General features: G+C 42.5%; 2 protein-coding genes across 2 annotated transcripts; both read left to right on the forward strand.

The window, feature by feature from the left end:
• Positions 1-434: 434 nt before the first annotated feature.
• LOC139469295 (glutathione S-transferase D7-like) lies at positions 435-7,245 on the forward strand. The gene is made up of 4 exons (XM_071251433.1): positions 435-658; positions 2,555-2,783; positions 5,462-5,638; positions 6,995-7,245. Exons 1-4 carry the CDS (start codon positions 577-579, stop codon positions 7,149-7,151), a joined length of 645 nt encoding a protein of 214 aa, XP_071107534.1. The 5' UTR covers positions 435-576; the 3' UTR covers positions 7,152-7,245.
• A 3,367-nt stretch (positions 7,246-10,612) lies between these two features.
• LOC139467694 (glutathione S-transferase 1-1-like) lies at positions 10,613-19,555 on the forward strand. Its single transcript, XM_071249211.1, has 4 exons — positions 10,613-10,785; positions 14,829-15,057; positions 18,753-18,928; positions 19,299-19,555. The coding sequence occupies exons 2-4, from the start codon at positions 14,831-14,833 to the stop codon at positions 19,553-19,555; spliced, it is 660 nt and encodes a 219-aa protein (XP_071105312.1). The 5' UTR covers positions 10,613-10,785; positions 14,829-14,830.
• Positions 19,556-20,018: the final 463 nt, after the last annotated feature.

Consider the following 20,018-nt stretch of genomic DNA (forward strand, 5'->3'; position numbering starts at 1 on the left):
AAGAAGAAAAAAATGTTTGAATGTCAGATGCTCTCTCTCTCTCTCTCTCTCTCTCTCTCTCTCTCTCTCTCTCTCTCTCTCTCTCTCTCTCTCTCTCTCTCTCACCCCCACCCCTACCCACCCCGGTGACTAGACACAAAACAGGGGTGACCTGCCTTTGTGATACAACGAACCCACATCCGACAATTGAGAGTCCACTATCTCTGTTAGATCCTAGCATCTGTACAAAAAAACATCGCTTTGAAAGAATAAAGAAGTGAAATCTTGTAGCATTAGGTACACTCTTTGATCATTGAGACAAAAGGGTAAAGATATTGCTCGGTTGATGGTACGCCTTTACCGGTCAATATTCCCCAAACAGACCTGACACCCCTTAGACGGAAAAATAGGGTAATCCCAAGCAGTTTGAAATAGGGCACCTGTGCGTCATTCGCTGTATATTGACCTACATCCGTCGAGTCAGCATATTATCCCTCTCTCAGAACCCAGTTTTGTCGGTTATTCTGTGGCAAGGGACGCGACTCTTGACAACTGGTACCCGGACACTGACTCGACTGTCCTGCAACCCATCTTACAATGGCAGATACAGGGGCCCCGAAAATGAAGCTGTACTGGTTTCCTCAATACCGCTCCGTACGAAATATATGGCTTATCAAAGGTGAGGTGAATATTTTATCGTAAAGATCTGCTTGTAGCGTTCATTGTGACAGCTGATCATCACATTATTTATCTGTGATGTTTCAAATGACATCAAACAGTGAGAACTACAGCCATCACATGTATGTTTGCTGCGCTGATTTAACCCAGAAAGCAATGCAGAATTGGAAAACTATTGATTGAATCGCTGGCGTTGTCCTTCAGCGCAGAAATGTGAGGCGGTTATCGCTCCGTCCGAAAGGCATGGGAGAAGGTTGTCGGAGATCGGAGATTTTGCGTTCGTTCTAAGTGTTTACAATGGGGCATTACTAAGGGAGATTGGAAAAATTGTCTGTTTACATAGGGGCATGGCAAAGGGAGATTGGAAAAACTGTCTGTTTACAAAGGTGCATACCAAAGGGAGATTGGAAAACTGTCTGTTTACAAAGGGGCATAATTATATAGTAAACTCATTACAGTTCTCAGGGTTTACACGTTGTTGAACTGAATACTGTTGGTGGACCTACACCTTGTGGACACGATTAGAATAGAGTAAGTGGGTGTGGTTTAACGCCGCTTTTAACAATATTTAACAGTATTATCACTGCGGGCGACGCCAGTAATGGGCTTCACACATTGTACCCACGTGGGGAATCGAACCTGGGCCTTCGGCGTGACGAGAGAACGCTTTAACCGCTAGGCTACCCCATCGACCAGTTAGAATAGATATATTGCTGGCTGTTACTTTAAACATCCCCCACTATAACTGGAGTTATGCTGACTGTACAGCTATACTCACTCACTCACTCACTCACTTACACTTCCACCCACTCACTCACTCACTCACTCACTCGTTATTAAGCACCCATTTACCACTCCATCCCAAGCCTCTTGCTGTATGTAAGGTGCATTATCCACCCATTCACTCCACCCTAAACAGTATTTTAGTCATTACACCAACGGCGTTTCAGTTTGATGTGGAAGTAAATCCCGAGGTGATGCAGGTTTAGTCATTTACATGGTACAGACCAAGAGTCAACGTAGAGATAAATCTGGGATTAGAATCCACGGTCAGCAGGTCCTGACATGGACAAGGGACACCACTCTGCATTGTGGTCCAAATTTAAACCATCTGTATTCTATGGAGCCTGTTCGAGCAATCTACAAGTTGACCCACCATTAGGTGTTCATGTGTTGGTGGTGGGACCTCTGACAAAATTCTGGGGTGTATATCTTAGTTGAACCCCTGGAGTTGAACTCCGAGTTAAAACAGGTTCCCTGTAATCTACGTTTCTTGTACGAGGTAACCTAATGGATAGGCGGGTTAGAATAGGTCTTTCAGCAACCTATGCTTGCTGTAAAAGGCGACCATGCTTGTCTTAAGAGGCAACTTAGAGGATCGGGTGGTCAGGCTCGCTGACTTGGTTGATGCATGTCATTGAATCCCAGTTATGTAGATCAATGCTCATGATGTCAACTACCGGATTGCCTGGTCAATAATCGAAGATTTACAGACCGCTGTCATATAAATGGAATATTGCTGAGTGCGGCGTTAAACAACAAACACACAAACAAACAAACAAACTACTGGGTCTGGTGCGCAGGTTCGGGAACATGGTTGGTTGCATGTGATCGTACCCCTAGACCGATTGGCGCTGCACATTATATTAATCACTGGTTTGTCTCATACAAACTTTATTATGAAAAGGTCACTGTCATATAGCTGGGATATTTGTGAGTGCAGCGGTAAATACAACCTCACAGTTTGCGGTATGTTTAATACTGGATAATGAGACGTTAAGTTTTGTTGGTACAGGACACAGAACAACGATAACAAGATGGAGCGTCTGTCCAACCTTTCCCAAAAGAAAGTATTGAGACTCTTTTTATGAGTTAAATATACTTTTTCTTTGACCAGAAATGGGTGTCGAGAAAGACTTTGAGTTTATCCGCTACAAGCCTAATGACGAAAACGAACCCGACGCCGTCGCCGCCTACCGCAGGGACGTCCACCCCCACGGAACTATCCCCGCCCTGGTCATACCCGGGGAGGGGACCATATTAGAGTCAGGGGCCATCAATATGTACCTGGCAGACAGATACGGGAAACTCGTGCCGGACCCCAAGGACAGGAAGGACTATTACGAGTAAGTGAAATGCGCCAGGTTATATAACTTCATTGTAATATGAAGGTAGTACGTGACCCGCGATTGGTAACGTAACGTCACAGTAATGTGTGGCGGATACGTGACATGCGTCTAGCCATGTAACGTAACAGTTATGTTAATGGTTGTGTGACGTCATGCACGGCGTTTGTTCGCCAACAATGTGATTTTCTACCCACACGATTTAGATTTGAGTAGAAAAACCTCTGTGTGTGTTAGGATGAAGGCCCTTAAGACCCACAAGAAATGTCAACTTTCCAAATAAGTATGAGTATGGCTAAAAGTGAAAAGGCTGGGATGTTTAAGCTTGAGCAAGCCAGTGACCTAAAAAAAAAAAAAAGTACTCACGGAAATGAAAAAAACCTGTTTTTCTCAATTTAAAAATCGACACAAAGTGTTACATAGCTGTAAATACGAAATACCAAAACAACTCGAAAAGTGCTAGTCTGGATTTGCTAGTTTGATCTCAGTGAACAATACAAAATGTACTTTACAGGAGATAATTTGTCGGCACTTTCAACATTCAAAAAAAAAAAGTCCAAATTGACATTGCAGAAACAGACTATAGGCAATATGCATCTGTTCTCACCTGTCGTCAAGGTGTCATAGGTCACCTTGATCTATTTACACCTGGTTATGCCCTGTTTCACAATAGTCTGTTTTAGTCACATTTATACACACTTTTACGTGTGAAAAGGCATAAAAACATTTGATACGCTGTATTTGTGCCACGGCCCAATTAGTACTAATTAAGTTGTTTGAATATTTACATATTTTGTATATTAACTGCATTTATTTAAGATCTGAGGTCGAAAAAACACGTTTTTTTCATTTCCGTGAGTACTTTAGTAACCTTGGGTCAAAGATTTGCTCATATTCAAATGTTGAAGACATGCTAACCAAACACCTTTAAATCACCCGTTGGGACATATTATAGCACTACTTCGTCATCCACAGGGACGTGTTGTAATCTTCCCAAATCTAGGCAATTTACATAAATTGCCGTTACATATGAACCTTTGGCTAGTTAGATGTGACCATGCAATGGTATCTGGCCCTACAAAACCACTTACGAAAGTCTTAGGAGGAAACCGAGAACTTACCTATTATTTGTGTTTGTCTTATCACCATTATTTAGATAATCGTCTCTGTCATCTAGGGGCACGGGGGCCCAGTCGTCTAAGGCGCCGCGATTCGCTGTGCAGAGTTGCGTCCCTTGGGCACGCCAGAAACCTATGATTGTGGGTTCGAATACCGGTTTGCCCCGATTATGTTTCTAAGTTTGTCAGCACCATGCCCGTGCTCGTGGGTTTCACCGAAGTGGTAAACGTCTGAGACCTGCATCACTTCGGGCTTTCCCCTTACACTAAGCTGGAATACTGTTAAAAGCGACGTTAAACCCAACTCACTCACCCACCCTCTGCCATCGTGTTAAGAAAACCATGTCCTCTTTTTTTAATCCCCTCCCCATGGGACTTATTGCATTCCCACAACTCATTTCACCTTCAGACCTGGTTTCACTATTAGGAGAGGTTGCCCTGTGAGGACTTATTTCACTATCAGGACTTATTTACCTAGCGGGATATTGTACTATCAGAACGTATTTCACTATCAGGACTTATTTACCTAGCGGGATATTGTACTGTCAGAACGTATTTCACTATCAGGACTTATTTACCTAGCGGTATATTGTACTGTCAGAAGGTATTTCACTATCAGGACTTATTTACCTAGCGGGATATTGTACTGTCAGAACGTATTTCACTATCAGGACTTATTTACCTAGCGGGATATTGTACTGTCAGAACGTATTTCACTATCAGGACTTATTTACCTAGCGGGATATTGTACTGTCAGAACGTATTTCACTATCAGGACTTATTTACCTAGCGGGATATTGTACAGTCAGAACGTATTTCACTATCAGGACTTATTTACCTAGCGGGATATTGTACTGTCAGAACGTATTTCACTATCAGGACTAATACACTCTCACAACGTAGAACAGTCCAGAACAGTCTATTGAGTGATAACAGCTTATTGTGCAATCAGGATTTAACACAATTCACTATCAGGACTTATTTAATTGTCGGAGCCTTTGCACGATCACAGTTGAGTGCACTGGCATAGCTTATTGCACTATCAAGACGGATTGCACGAGCGTGGCCCATTACACTACGACTACACGACTTGTTGTTAGAGCATGGCTTATTGCACGATTACAGCATGTAGTGCCACATTGTATTGCACGATCACTGGCTATTGTATTACCATGTTTATTGCACTATCATGGCTTACTGGACTATCAAGGCTTATTGCACGAGCGTGGACTATTACACTATCATGACTTATTATTTTATCATGGCTTATTGCACGATTACAGCATATAGTACCCCACGTGGTAGTGCACGGTCACTTGCTATTGCATAAGTTTATTGCTATATCATTGCTTATTGGACTATGAAGGCTTATTACACGAGCGTGGCTTATTGCGCGATTACAGCGTATTGTTCCCCTCAGAGTAATACACGATCACTGGCTTTTGTATTACCATGGTTTATGGCACTATCATAGCTTATTGGACTATCAGTTCTTATTGTTCGACCATGGTTTATTGCACTACAAGGACTTATTGCACTATGTTGACTTTTGTGTTTCAGCTTCATCATGTATGGCAACGCCACTCTGGATGAGCTCATAGAGTTCTTCTACGAGCTGTGGTTCGAGAAGGCGCCCTTCAGTGAAGAGAAAGTGAAGAAGATGAGAGACAAGTTTGACGCGTGTATGGACTACCTAGCCAAGAGGCTGGAGAACAGGGCATTTCTCTGCGGGGACAAGTACGTCAAACATTACCTCATTAAATAACATCACATTTATTATCATTTGCAATTATCATTACCACTTTTATTGCTGAATAGTGATTCCATTATGCATATGCATGCATTACCCATGATGTATTTTCCTCTCGCATTCAGTACGATATTACAGGTCTGGTAGACAAGCTGTAAGACACGAGAAAAAGCTATGACAGTGGGTTTGAATACCAGATTCGCTCTGGTTATGTTTCGAGGTTCGTCATCACCATACCCGTGCTCGTGGGTTTCACCGAAGTGATACACATCTGAGACCAGTATCACATCGGGCTGCCATCCCGCATCAAGCTGACACGCTGCGATACAGACAATTGTGCAGTTTTATGGGGTGGTTCACGCCTGGCTGTTTGCAGGGATTGAGTGAATGTTATTATTCAATCCATATAACGGCCGACTACAAATAGTCGAGTCTGTACTCGCAAAGCAGTGAGGAGAGACATGGAGGTTCGATGACAAACAAACATTTCGGCCACCAGGGCTGAACCCCTCAGACGTATGTCAGGACAAACATGGAATGCTGGGGACCTATTCGTCTCCGACATCCGCATGAGCCAGACTCACACACAATGCTACTTAAGTGGGCAGTGTCACTCGGCTAAAGGTTAAAATATCGGCATAAATACACTAAAATTATTTGCAAATTACATTACAATGTGTAAAAATTAAAAGGTCGGACAATCTCCCCACGTTAACTGTCAACGACTCAGTGCAGACTGGTTTCAGTCTCGACGAGGGATGATGAGACAATTGTGTACTGAATACTTGACACACCATGGGGATTCCGAGTTAGAATTGGTCCCCAACACCCTATGCTGGTCACAGGAGGGGACTTGTTCCAGTGGTCACACTCAGTGACTTGGTTGATTGCGTGGCCACAATGTCGCGGTACGATGGCACATAATCAACCAAGTCACTACACAAACGTCTTGTTTCTGAAAGGAACATTTCTACAGTTGTTAAATTATCTAACTAAAATATGATATAAAGGAGACTAGAGAATTGTTGAAATTGCAGTAATCTAGACTTGCTCAGTATAATATACATGCGTGAGCTGTATTGGATATACTTCTCTCAGGGTCTGTATGACAGACTATCAAGTCACGCCCAATCCATTTAGTCCCGTCTTATGACCAGCAAAGGATGCTGAGAACCTATTCTAACCAATAATATTCACGCGGTAAACATTGACTAAAGAGTTGTATGACGAAGAGATGTGTACCCCAACTGGAGTTACTATTAAACTATAAACAATCATCCTATACTGACCTGAATTACTACCAATGCATTGTTAAATTCAACCCACTCTCCATCCTCCTCCAGGTTTACTGCGGCTGACACAGTGCTGGGCTATGACCTGTTCTCCGCAATGTTGTTCAATGATGGTGAACTACTCAAGAACCACCCCAAGATCAGAGAGGGATATTACGCTCGACTTGAGAAAAGACCGGCCTTTCAAGCAGCAATCACCATGGCTTAAACGGTCGCTTTGTTTCAGCCAGATAGTTATGAAGGACCAAGAGTTATTACTTGTTGTGTATGACGTGCCCTTGAATAAAATTGGACGAATCATTACTTAAGTATTCTCTCAAGAATGTTTGTTTTTTCTTACTGTTCATGTAATATGTACTGAACTCGTTAGTGCGAAAAAGACAGAGCGTTGTATGTTCACAGTAATCTGTTGAAAACATCAGGATGTACCGAACTTCCTTTAACTCGAAGAAGACAACAGTGTGTTGCAATCGTCTGATGCTGTTATAGTGTGAGTGAGTGAGTGAGTTTGGTTTTACGCCGCTTTTAGCAATATTCCAGCAATATCACGGCGGGGGACACAAGAAATGGGCTTCACACATTGTACCCATGTCGGGAATCGAACCCGGGTCTTCGGCGTGACGAGCGAACGCTTTAACCACTAGGCTACCCGACCGTCCCTCTGATGCTGTAACGAGTCACTGTGTTGTTAATTTGTGACATGTGGTCATTCCTGGTTGGACTTGGTCCGTCCGCTTGACGCAAGTCATGCGTTGAGTGACTTGGTTGATTAACAAATAAACTTGGAAACTTTAGACTGATGTAAAGAAAAGTTTCGAATTATTGTTAGCCCTTCAGAACTGGTTGTATTTTGTCTGGTGTTTAATGTTAAAATTTAAAAGAAATTAGGTCCCCCCCTAGTTCTTCAGATATTGACCCCTTGTAATGAAGTCGACAGAATGTTGATAAATGTAATTATCAAGTCACAACTAGTTGTGACGCAAGGTTTAGCTATGACGTCACGATGATTTTTGGCATGTTGCCACCATTTGGGGAAATCGAGTTCATCACTGACGCGGATCTGATCATCATTACTTATTATGTCAACTTCCTCCGTTGCTGTGGTGTAACACCAGGTTAATACTAGCTTTACTGTAATGAGAGATGTATTGCAACCTGAATAACTAGACAACTGTATTTAGAAGAAAAACTGATAAACTGAAGTACAATTAAGAATGGACTTGCTGTTTGTGTGAGTTCATTGGAGTATGAGCCTTCACAGAGCGGGGGCCAAACTGTATGAAAGTCGGAGATTGCGAAACATTAACAAAACGGGTGTAAATATAATATACAGCCTCAATGTACTCAATGTGGTGACCAACATCGCCTACCACAGGGACGTCCACCCCCAAGGAACTATCCCCGCCCTGGTCATCCCCGGGGAGGGGACCATATTAGTGTCAGGGGCCATCAACATGTACCTGGCAGACAGATACGGGAAACTCGTGCCGGACCCCAAGGACAGGAAGGACTATTACGAGTAGGTCACTGATATGTGAAGCGAGTACGTGACATGTCAAATTATGTACCGTCAGTTATGTGTAGAGGGTACGTGACGTGCTTCTGGTTACGTAACACCACAGTGATGGGTAGATGGTACGTGACGTGCATATCCAACATAGTGTTTTTATCAATGCAAAGTTCTATTTTATCCAGAGGGAGGCAAAGGGGATGGAAACGGGGGATATAGTGTGTCGTGTGTACTGACGTAACCTCGTAAAAAACAATGGTTATTTCCTAGGGGATACCGTGCATGTTCTACCGGTGTTTCTCGATCTTACTCGGTTTTATTCTGGGTTACTCGGTGTAATTCGGTTTTACATAGTGCTGATACTTTTCACTCTGTAACTCGGTATTACTCGGTATGACCTGGTGTTTTTCAGCGCATCTCAATGTGACTCGATGTAACTCGGTACATTACTTTATATCATTCTATATAATTCGTTTTTACTCGGTGTCACTCTGTGTACCTCGGTGTTACTCGGTGTCACTCCGTGTACCTCGGTGTTACTCGGTGTTACTCGGTGTCACTCTATGTTACTCGGTGTGACTCCATATGTTACTCGATGTTACTTGGTGTGACTCAATGTTTCTCGGTGTGACTCAGTGTGATTCATGTTTTGATGTTTTCCGTTCGGATCACTCACTCTCGGCTGCATGCGTGTGGTGGAAGGATCGAGAGTAATCTCCCTTTGTTCCCTGCGCATCCCTTTTCATCGATTCTTACGGTAGATATATTCGAAAGGTATAGGTAACTGGTTGGGAAAAATATATATATATATATATCCCCAGGACGGCCGGGGATTACAACAAACACCTTTTGGGATTAGATATTTTTCACCTACAGCTTCATAACCAGATATAATTATTATTTAAAAATATGACCCTGATTGTATTTAAAAGAAAGATACCTTGCAACAATGAAATTTTCGTGGCAGGTGCCTGCATTCAACAGTCTGAAGCATAATCAAGTTTTTTTCAAGAATTTTCGGGAACAATTCTTTTTTCGATAAAATCAAATGGTCGATCACTTTGGGGCTTTCGCCATTGGTTTTGAAGTATAAGGGGTCACCGATAGTTAAATATCACCGATTCATTACTTTGTGGTTTTGATATAGCTCAGTGATACTGTCGAATGCACATTTCCAAGGGCTTCCCATATATCTGGTATGGTTTCCAAAATTTGTCACGTGACCAGCCCCAATGTTTTATGGTCCGACATTACATTTGAACCCGGTTAGGGCATGCAGGGGATGTATTATACCTACAACACGTGACCCTGATAAATACACTTACTGAAAATGCCTGTATGACCGGGGCTACCCCTTCATATCTTTGTCGTGAGGGGGCACGGGTTGCCCAGTCGTCTAAGGCGCCGCGATTCGCTGTGCAGAGTTGCGTCCCTTGCGCACGCCAGAAACCTATGATTGTAGGTTCGAACCCCGGTTCTCCCAAATTATGTTTCTAGGTTTGTCAGCACCATACCCGTGCTCGTGGGTTTCATCGTAGTGGTAAACGTCTGAGACCTGCATCACTTGGGGCTTTCCTTACACATTAAGCTGACACAACGCGATATAAGTGGAATAGTGTTAAAAGCGGCGTTAAACCCAACTCACTCACTCTTTGTCGTGAAGATGATGTCTGCGGTGCCTGGGGTTATTGCCACCGTTATTAACCTCCGATCAAGTATATATAAAGTTTAAGGTTACTAGAGAATTCTACCAGAGAGTTCGCGTTCTATTTTGTCATGGTAATATGGAGATAAGCATACTGTATTTTCAATGTAGAGGTATGTGTTACCTTACGTAGATTTAACCGATTTAACAATAATAATAGTATTAAGTACAATCTGTGTACACGCAACTGCGGAAAAATATTGCACTGTGTTTTCAATGTAGAGATAATATATGTTACCTGTACGTAGATTCAACCGCGCTAGATTTAACAATTAAAATAGTATTAAGTATACTCTGTGTACACGCAACTGCGGAGAGATATTGCACAATCGAGTCACTACTTGAGGGTACGTCTTCACTGGCCAATATTCCCCAAACTCACCTGACACCCCTAATACGGAGAAATAGGATAATCCCGTGCTGCTAAAAAATAGAGCAGGTGCATCATTTGCTGTATATTGACCCACATCCCACACCCGTCGAGTCTAGCGCATTATCCCTCTCTCAGAACCCAGTCCTACGACCCAGCTTCAGCTTACAATGGCAGATACAGGGGCCCCGAAAATGAAGCTGTACTGGTTTCCTCAATAACGCTCCGTCCGAAATATCTGGCTTATCAAAGGTGAGGTGAATATTTTAAACTGTTATACCTCTATCAAGAACCTTGCAAATCCATTGGTTAATTCATACAACGTGACGAAGCAATACATTTCGATGTAGACCCCCAATTCAAGTGACTGACACTGACCTCAAATATTTGCTCGTCACGTGATCATTATTTACCTGTCACGTGATATGTTGACTCTCGTCTGCTAGAATACGAAATGGCGTCCCGTTACATTTCACGGTTCAGGTGTAGGCGTGTCTCATCTCTCTGTTTTGCTCTAGTGAGGATTCCATGTCAGCTGGTGTGTACAACCTGTCAATGCGGGCCACCATGCAACATCTGGCTCCACAAATAGTTCGTTCTACAGTTCAAATTCACCATAACTTAACAAAGACAACCTAGTTAGTGTATTACTCACGTTGGCTGACCAGCAGTGTATTGCTGTAATGAAACAGAGGAGACTCCATAAACCTTAAACAGAGAGCTATTATATGGTCTCTGCCGTGAAATTCGGTATAACAAAAGAATGATTACTGTTGGAGAGGTCAACATGGGAAGAGTATTTATTTGTATGATGCAGATCTGCTTGTAGCGTTCATCGCGACAGTTGATTATCACAATAGTGATCAGTCGTTGATGCATATTACATCAAACAGCAAGAACAACATCCATTACATGTATATTTGCTGCGCTGATTTAAAATAGCAAGCTATGGAGAATTGGAGACTGTTTACATAACTGGCGCTGTCCTTGAAAGCAGAAACGTGAGGCGTTTATCACTCCGTCCGAAATGTCTGCGAGGTGGTCATCGGGGATCTTGCGTTCGTTCTGTTGCACCTCGTCTTATATCATCAGTCAATAATGACAACAAGGTTGACTGTTGTTCCAAAACTTGGTATCTTTACTAAATCCTAAGCCTAACTGGCATCACCATGACAACATTAAACACATGACATTCCAATCAAGAAGACCATATATACATACCGTAACTAAGGATACGTGATAATACATACTACACTGTGTGAGATTGGAAAAACTGTCTGTTTACAAAGGGGAATACCAAAGGGAGATTGGAAAACTGTCTGTTTACAAAGGGGCATACCAAAGGGAGATTGGAAAACTGTCTGTTTACAAAGGGGCATAACAAAGGGAGATTGGAAAACTGTCTGTTTACAAAGGGGCATACCAAAGGGAGATTGGAAAACTGTCTGTTTACAAAGGGGCATAACAAAGGGAGATTGGAAAACTGTCTGTTTACAAAGGGGAATACCAAAGGGAGATTGGAAAACTGTCTGTTTACAAAGGGGAATACCAAAGGGAGATTGGAAAACTGTCTGTTTACAAAGGGGCATAATAATATAGTAAACTCATTACAGTTCTAAGGGTTTACACATTGTTGAGCTGAATACTGTTGGTGGACCTACACCTTGTGGACACGATTAGAATAGAATGACTGCATGTGATTTTACCCCGCTTTTAACAATATTCCGGCAATATCACGGCGGGGGAACACCAGACATGAGCTCCCACGTGGGGAATCGAACCCGGGCCTTCGGTGTGACGAGAGAACGCTTTATCCACTAGGCTACCCCGCGCCCAATTAGAACAGATATATTGCTGGCTAAATTGTTTGATAGGCATTACATAGAAGTTGACGGATGACTAGGTAGACACAATTTTATGGATAACAACTTCTTTAATACGGTAAAGAGCGACCTAGTACAGAATATATATAGTAGGTGGGGGAACTTAGTACAGAATATATATAGTAGGTGGAGGAACTTAGTACAGAATATATATAGTAGGTGGGGGAACTTAGTACAGAATATATATAGTAGGTGGAGGAACTTAGTACAGAATATATATAGTAGGTGGAGGAACTTAGTACAGAATGTATATAGTAGGTGGAGGAACTTAGTACAGAATATATATAATAGGTGGAGGAACTTAGTACATGATATATATAGTAGGTGGAGGAACTCACTCACTCACTCACTCACTCACTCACTCATCCACTCACTCACCCACACACTCGTTCACTTCCTCGCTCACTCACTTCCTCATTCACTCACTCACTTCCTCACTCACTCACTTCCTCATTCACTCACTCACTTCCTCATTCACTCACTCACTTCCTCACTCACTCACTTCCTCATTCACTCACTTCCTCATTCACTCACTCACTTCCTCATTCACTCACTTCCTCACTCACTCACTCACTTCCTCATTCACTCACTTCCTCATTCACTCACTCACTTCCTCATTCACTCACTTCCTCACTCACTCACTCACTTCCTCATTCACTCACTCACTTCCTCATTCACTCACTCACTTCCTCATTCACTAACTCACTTCCTCACTCACTCACTTCCTCATTCACTCACTCACTCACTCACTCAGTACCGATGTCGTGCTGCCGTGATATAGCTCGAATAATATTAACAACCTCTTAACACTGCTCATTTATTCTTTGCTTGGAGTGACAGCTAGACTATTTAGTACCCGACTGCAGTGTTAAGCTATATACACTCACACTTTGCTGGTCGTTAGAGGCTACTAAATAGTATCGAGTTGTCAGGCATGTGACTTAACTGATACCTAGTCATCCTTACTCAAAGGCTTTGGTCGTTGCTCATACTTTCAGTCACTGGTTTGTCTGGGCTGGTTACTTGCCGTCGTTATATAGCTGAAGGATATCTTGCTGTGGCTTTAAACAACAGTCACTCACTCACTCACTCACTCACTCACTCGTTATGAAGCTAGCTATTACACTCATTTACCACTCCCTCCCAAGCCTCTTGCTGTATGTAAGGTGCATTATCCTCCCATTCACGCCACCCTGAACAGTATTTTTGTCATTTCACCAAGGGCGTTTCAGTTTCATGTGGAAGTAAATCCCGAGGTGATGCAGGTTTAGTCATTTACATGGTACAGACCAAGAGTCAACGTAGAGATAAATCTGGGATTAGAATCCACGGTCAGCAGGTCCTGACATGGACAAGGGACACAACTCGGAATTGTGGTCCTAAATTTAAACCATCTGTGTTCTATGGAGCCTGTTGGAGCAATCTACAAGTTGACCCACCATTAGATATTCTTGGGTTGGTGGGGCGGTCGGGTAGTCTAGTGGTTAAAGCGTTCGATCGTCACGCCTAAGACCCGGGTTCGATTCCCGACATGGGTACAATGAGTGAAGCCCATTTCTGGTGTCTGCCCCCGTGATATTGCTGGAATAATGCTAAAAGCGGCGTAAAACCATACTCACTCTTGTGTTGATGGGTTGGAATCACACACACCTCAACACCAGGGGGCACTAGTGGCCCAGTCGTCTAACGCGCCGCAACTCGCTGTGCAGTGTTGCGTCCCTTGGGCACGCCAGAAACCTATGATTGTGGGTTCAAATCCCGGTTCGCCCCGATTATGTTTCTAGGTTTGTCAGCACCATACCCGTGCTTGTGGGTATCACCGAAGTGGTAAACGTCTGAGACCTGCATCACTTTGGGCTTTCCTCCCACATTTAGCTGACACACCGCGATATAAGTGGAATACTGTTAAAAGCGTGTTAAACACAACTCACTCACTCACTCACTCACTCACCTCAACACCAAAGAATAAAGGCGTTTGGACCCTAACAGGACTAGGTTGGACGGAGTTTATTTCAGTAGAATCCCAGGAGTCCAACTCAGAGTTAAAAGAGGTTCCCTGTAATCTATGCTTGTTGTACGAGGCGACCTAATGGATCGGGTGGTCAGGTTCGGGGTCATGGTTGATGACATGTCGTTGTATCCCAAGAGCGGTGGGCGATGCTCATTATACGTATTGATCACTAGTTTGTCTCATACATTCTTTTATATGTAAAGGTCGCTGTCATATCGCTAAAATACTTGTGAATGCAGCGTTAAACACAAACCGCACAGTTTGTGGTATGTTTATTACTGAATGATGAGACGTTAGGTTTTGTCGTTACAGGACACAGATCAATGATGGAGCGTCTGTCCGACCTTTTTTCAAAAGAAAGTATCGAAACTTTTCTATAAGTTGAATATTCCCTTTCTTTGACCAGAAATGGATGTTGAGCAAGACTTTGAGTTTATCCGCTACGAGCCTAATGACGAAAACGAACCCGACGTCGTTGCCGCCTACCGAAAGGACGTCAACCCTCACGGAACTATCCCCGCCCTGGTCATCCCCGGGGAGGGGACCATATTAGAGTCAGGGGCCATCAACATGTACCTGGCAGACAGATACGGGAAACTCGTGCCGGACCCCAAGGACAGGAAGGACTATTACGAGTAGGTCACTGTTATGTGAAGCGAGTACGTGACATGTCAAATTATGTACCGTCGGTTATGTGTAGAGGGTACGTGACGTGCTTCTGGTTACGTAACACCACAGTGATGGGTAGATGGTACGTGACGTGCGTCTAGCCATGTAACGTCAGTTTATATGTGTAGCGGGTACGTGACGTGCGTCTGGGTACGCAACGTCACAGTTATATGTAGGAGTAGGTGACATGTGTCAGGTTACGTAACATCAGTAATGTGTAGCGGGTTGGATGGTTGGTTGATTTGTTGTTTAACGCCGAACTCAGCAGTGTTCCAGCTATATGACGGCGGTCTGTAAATAATCGAGTCTTGATCAAACAACCCCTTGATTAATATCGTGAGCATCGATCCACGCAATTGGGATCGATTATATGCATCAACCAAGTCAGCGAGCCTGATCACCCGATCCCGTTAGTCGCCTCCTACGACAAGCATAGTCGCCTATTACGGCAAGTATGGGTTACTGAAGATCTATTCTACCCCGGATGTTCACGGGTCGTGCAGCGGGTACACGACATGGGTCGGGTGATGTAACGTCATACACGGCGTTCGTTTCCCATCAATATGTTGTTGTTTTTTAGCACGATTTAGATTTGAGTAGACGAACCTCTGTGGGAATAGCTTGTTCCAAACTACGAGGTAGGACAAAAGCCCTTTTGTTCCACTAGAGATGTCAAATTTCCAGATTACGGATATTTTTTAAAAATCGGTATGAAGTTTATTAAAAAATGTTATGATGTTGTAACATACGATTTGGGGGGGAAAGAAATTGGTTTCTAATGCCAATTTGCCGTAATTTAATATGAAGGTCGTGATTGGTCAAATTCAAGAACATGACCTAAGGCAGCCAATCAAATTATAACAATGGATACCATCCTCCTGAATGATATATTTCAGATTTACTAAAATCCTTCGTTAAATCGTGTTATTTTGACCGTTTGACCAGGGAATCACGACATATGTTTAAAATAGGGAACTTCGTTTACATATCGTGCAAGGCTACGACCTGTGACAAATATCATGCAAACGTTTTGGCATTAAACATCGTGTCCGAGCCTAAAATTGATTCGACAAATGCCGAGATGTCATTTGACTTACATTACACGATCGCAAGAAAAGATAGTTATAGTAACTTAGATGTAAGTTTGCCAATTTTTAGAAAAATATGTTTGTTGATTTTCTTTATTACTTTATTTAAATTATTTTGCTTGAAATGTCTTTATATTGCTCTTTGACATGTTCGATATGGACCCGTTGTCCAAGCAGGTGTCCCAGTTTCTTTTTTCAATAACATTGTGGGAAAAAGTTAATAATTTTAAATCTATTAAAAAAATGTCATAAATTGAAATTAAATACGCATTTTCATGCATTGTGAAAAGTAATAGATTTAATAAATTACAATATGACAGGTAGGTTCACGAAACCATATATTATTTTGACGTGGCTAGGATGTGGCCGGTAAACCGGCCAGCGGTGTTGAAAGAGTGAACTAGTGGAGTACCCTGAAGCTGGACGCTGTTTAAAAAAATGTTTCATTTACCATGTTCAGCTTAAAATAAACTGCTGGCCGTAAGGGCCTGCTGAAATTTAAAACTATCAGACCGAGAACAAATCTGTCGGCTTCGGCCCTACTGGCCTATGTCTATTTCGAACACTGACCGTTGGCTAGTTATTGATGTGGCCATGCAGTGGTGTCTGTCCCTACAAAACCACTTTCGAAAGTCTCTGGAGGAAATCGAGAACTTACCTGTTATTTGTGTTTGATTAATCACCATTATTTAAATTCTTTTCTGTCATCTTGAGATGCGCATTTCCTCTTTTTTCTTATCCCCTTTCTATGGGGACGTATTGCATTCCTACGACTCTTTTCACCGCCAGAACTTGTTTCACCATTAGGAGTTGTTGCCCTGTGACATCTGTCCGAGGCACTGGAGTTAACTGACTATATATGTCCAGTTTCCACCCTTGCCGAACTGGGCTGGAATTATGGAGTTATATTTTGGATGGACTAACGAGTCTATGCATAGTCCAATCAAAATCGCGTAACGAAATCCACATTCGGTTCGTAAACTGCCGTGCAGATTTCAATCGATTGTAGGATTTCAAAGCATGTGTACTGCCAACTCGGCGTCAACAGATACTTTCCAAATCTTTTCACGTTTTTAATCGAGGTGCTCACGTGATTTCATCAAGTCATTTACTTCGCGAAGTAAGATCCGTTTTATCACAATATAGATTTTGCTTATCGATCAGATCGTCTTGACTGGGCGCCGCTGTTTTGTTTGAAGCAAATGCAAGTGATATGAGAGATGGAATATGATTGGTCAATAGGAGGGACACTTAACTCGTAATAGCCACTGGTGGCGCTACGATCGTGCACAGAAGTTCCGGCTGATTCCAGGGTGGAAACTGGACTTCCTCGGGAAGATGCCCTATGAGGACTTATTGTACTCTCAGGACTTATTTACCTCGCGGGATATTGTACTGTCAGAACGTATTTCACTATCGGGACTTATTTACCTAGCGGGATATTGTACTGTCAGAACGTATTTCACTATCAGGACTTATTTACCTAGCGGGATATTGTACTGTCACAACGTATTTCACTATCGGGACTTATTTACCTAGCGGGATATTGTACTGTCAGAACGTATTTCACTATCAGGACTTATTTACCTAGCGGGATACTGTACTGTCAGAACGTATTTCACTATCAGGACTTATTTACCGATCGTGATATTGTACAGTTAGAACGTATTTCACTATCAGGACTTATTTACCTAGCGGGATATTGTACTGTCAGAACGTATTTCACTATCAGGACTTAGTTACCGATCGGGATATTGTACTGTCAGAACGTATTTCACTATCAGGACTTATTTACCTAGCGGGATATTGTACTGTCAGAACGTATTTCACTATCGGGACTTATTTACCCAGCGGTATATTGTACTGTCAGAACGTATTTTACTATCAGGACTAATATACTCTCACAACGTAGAACAGTCCAGAACAGTCTATTGCGTGATAACAGCTTATTGCACAATCAGGATTTAACACAATTTACTATCAGAACTTATTTAATTATCGGAGCTTTTGCACGATCACAGTTTATTGGACTATCATAGCTTACTTGACTATCATGGCTTATTGGACTATGAAGGCTTTTTGCACGCGTGTGGCCTATTACACTACGACTATACGACTTCTTATGTTATCATGGCTTCTTGCACGAATATAGCATATAATACCCCACACCATATTGGACGATCACTGACTATTGTATTACCATGTTTATTGCAGTATCATGGCTTATTGGACTATCAAGACTTATTGCACGAGCGTAGCTTATATACGACTATCAAGGCCTATTGCACGAGCGTGGCTTATTGGACTATCAAGGCTTATTACACGAACGTGGCTTATTGCGCTATCACGGCTTTTTGCACGATTACGGCATATTATTTTATCTTGGCTTATTACACGAGCGTGGCTTATTGCGCGTTTACAGCTTATTTTTCCCACGTAATACACAATCACTGGTTTTTGTATTTCCATGGTTTATGGCACTATACAGCTTATTGCACAATCAAGGCTTATTGTTCGATCATGGTTTATTGTTCAGAAGGACTTATTGCACTATGTCGACTTGTGTGCTACAGCTCAATCATGTACGGCAACGCCAGCCTGGATGGGCTCATAGACTTCTTCTACGAGCTGTGGTACAAGAAGGCGCCCTTCAGTGCCGAGAAGGTGAAGAAGATGAGAGACAAGTTTGACGCGTGTATGGACTACCTAGCCAAGAGGCTGGAGAACAGGGCATTTCTCTGCGGGTCAAGTACGTCAAACATTACTTCATGAAATACCACTTTAATAACATCACATTTATTATCATTTGCATGATCAAACCTCCATATCAGAATGATGAGATCTGATTGCTTCATGCGTGATCTTTGTAGATACGATGTATCCCGTTTTCGAGGGAAATAAATTTGTCTCAGTGGGAGAATAAATCGCTAACATGGTGATCAAGTGATTCTGATTAAGTATATGTTTGTTGTTTCAATACAGATTTACTGAAGAGTTGTATGATGAAGAGATGTGTACCTCAACTGTAGTAACTATCAAACAATTACAACAATTACATAATGTAATAATAATATGCTCAATGCAGCATTAAACTCAACCCTTTCTCCCTCGTCCTCCAGGTTTACTGCGGCTGACACAGTGCTGGGCTATGACCTGTTCGTCTTCACGCTGTTCAATGATGGTGAACTACTCAAGAACCACCCCAAGATCAGAGAGGGATATTACGCTCGGCTTGACAAAAGACCGGCCTTTCAAGCAGCAATCACCATGGCTTAAACGGTCGCTTTGTTTGAGCCAGATAGTTATGAAGGACCAAGAGTTATCACTTGTTGTGTATGACGTGTCCTTGAATAAAATTGGACGAAGCATTCTTTAAGGTTTCTCTTAAAACTGTTTGATATTTCTTACTTATCATGTAATATGTACTGAACTCGTTAGTGCGAAAAAGACAGAGCGTTGTATGTCATCTGTTGAAAACATCAGGATGTACCGAACTTCCTTTAACTCGAAGAAGACAACAGTGTGTTGCAATCGTCTGATGCTGTAACGGGTCACTACGTTGTTAATTTGTGACATGTTGGCATTCCTGGTTTGGATTGGTCCCCAGCAGCATATAGCACTTGTCGCAAGAGGTGGCTTATGGGTCGGGTAGTCATACTTGGTTGATTGCGTTTCATTGTACCCCGACGTTAGGAACGTTTTTCAAAAGGCCAACCACTGGTTTGCCTAGCCCAGACATATTTACAGGAGGCCGCATAATGTTGGAATATTGTCAACTACGATGTAAAGCGACAAACAAAACAATATCCACGTACTGTTAAACAAACGCAATACAAATC

Source organism: Haliotis cracherodii, unplaced genomic scaffold, assembly GCF_022045235.1.
Source record: "Haliotis cracherodii isolate W230 unplaced genomic scaffold, xgHalCrac1.p SCAF_2, whole genome shotgun sequence".
In the NCBI taxonomy this organism is placed as follows: Eukaryota; Metazoa; Mollusca; class Gastropoda; order Lepetellida; family Haliotidae; genus Haliotis; species Haliotis cracherodii.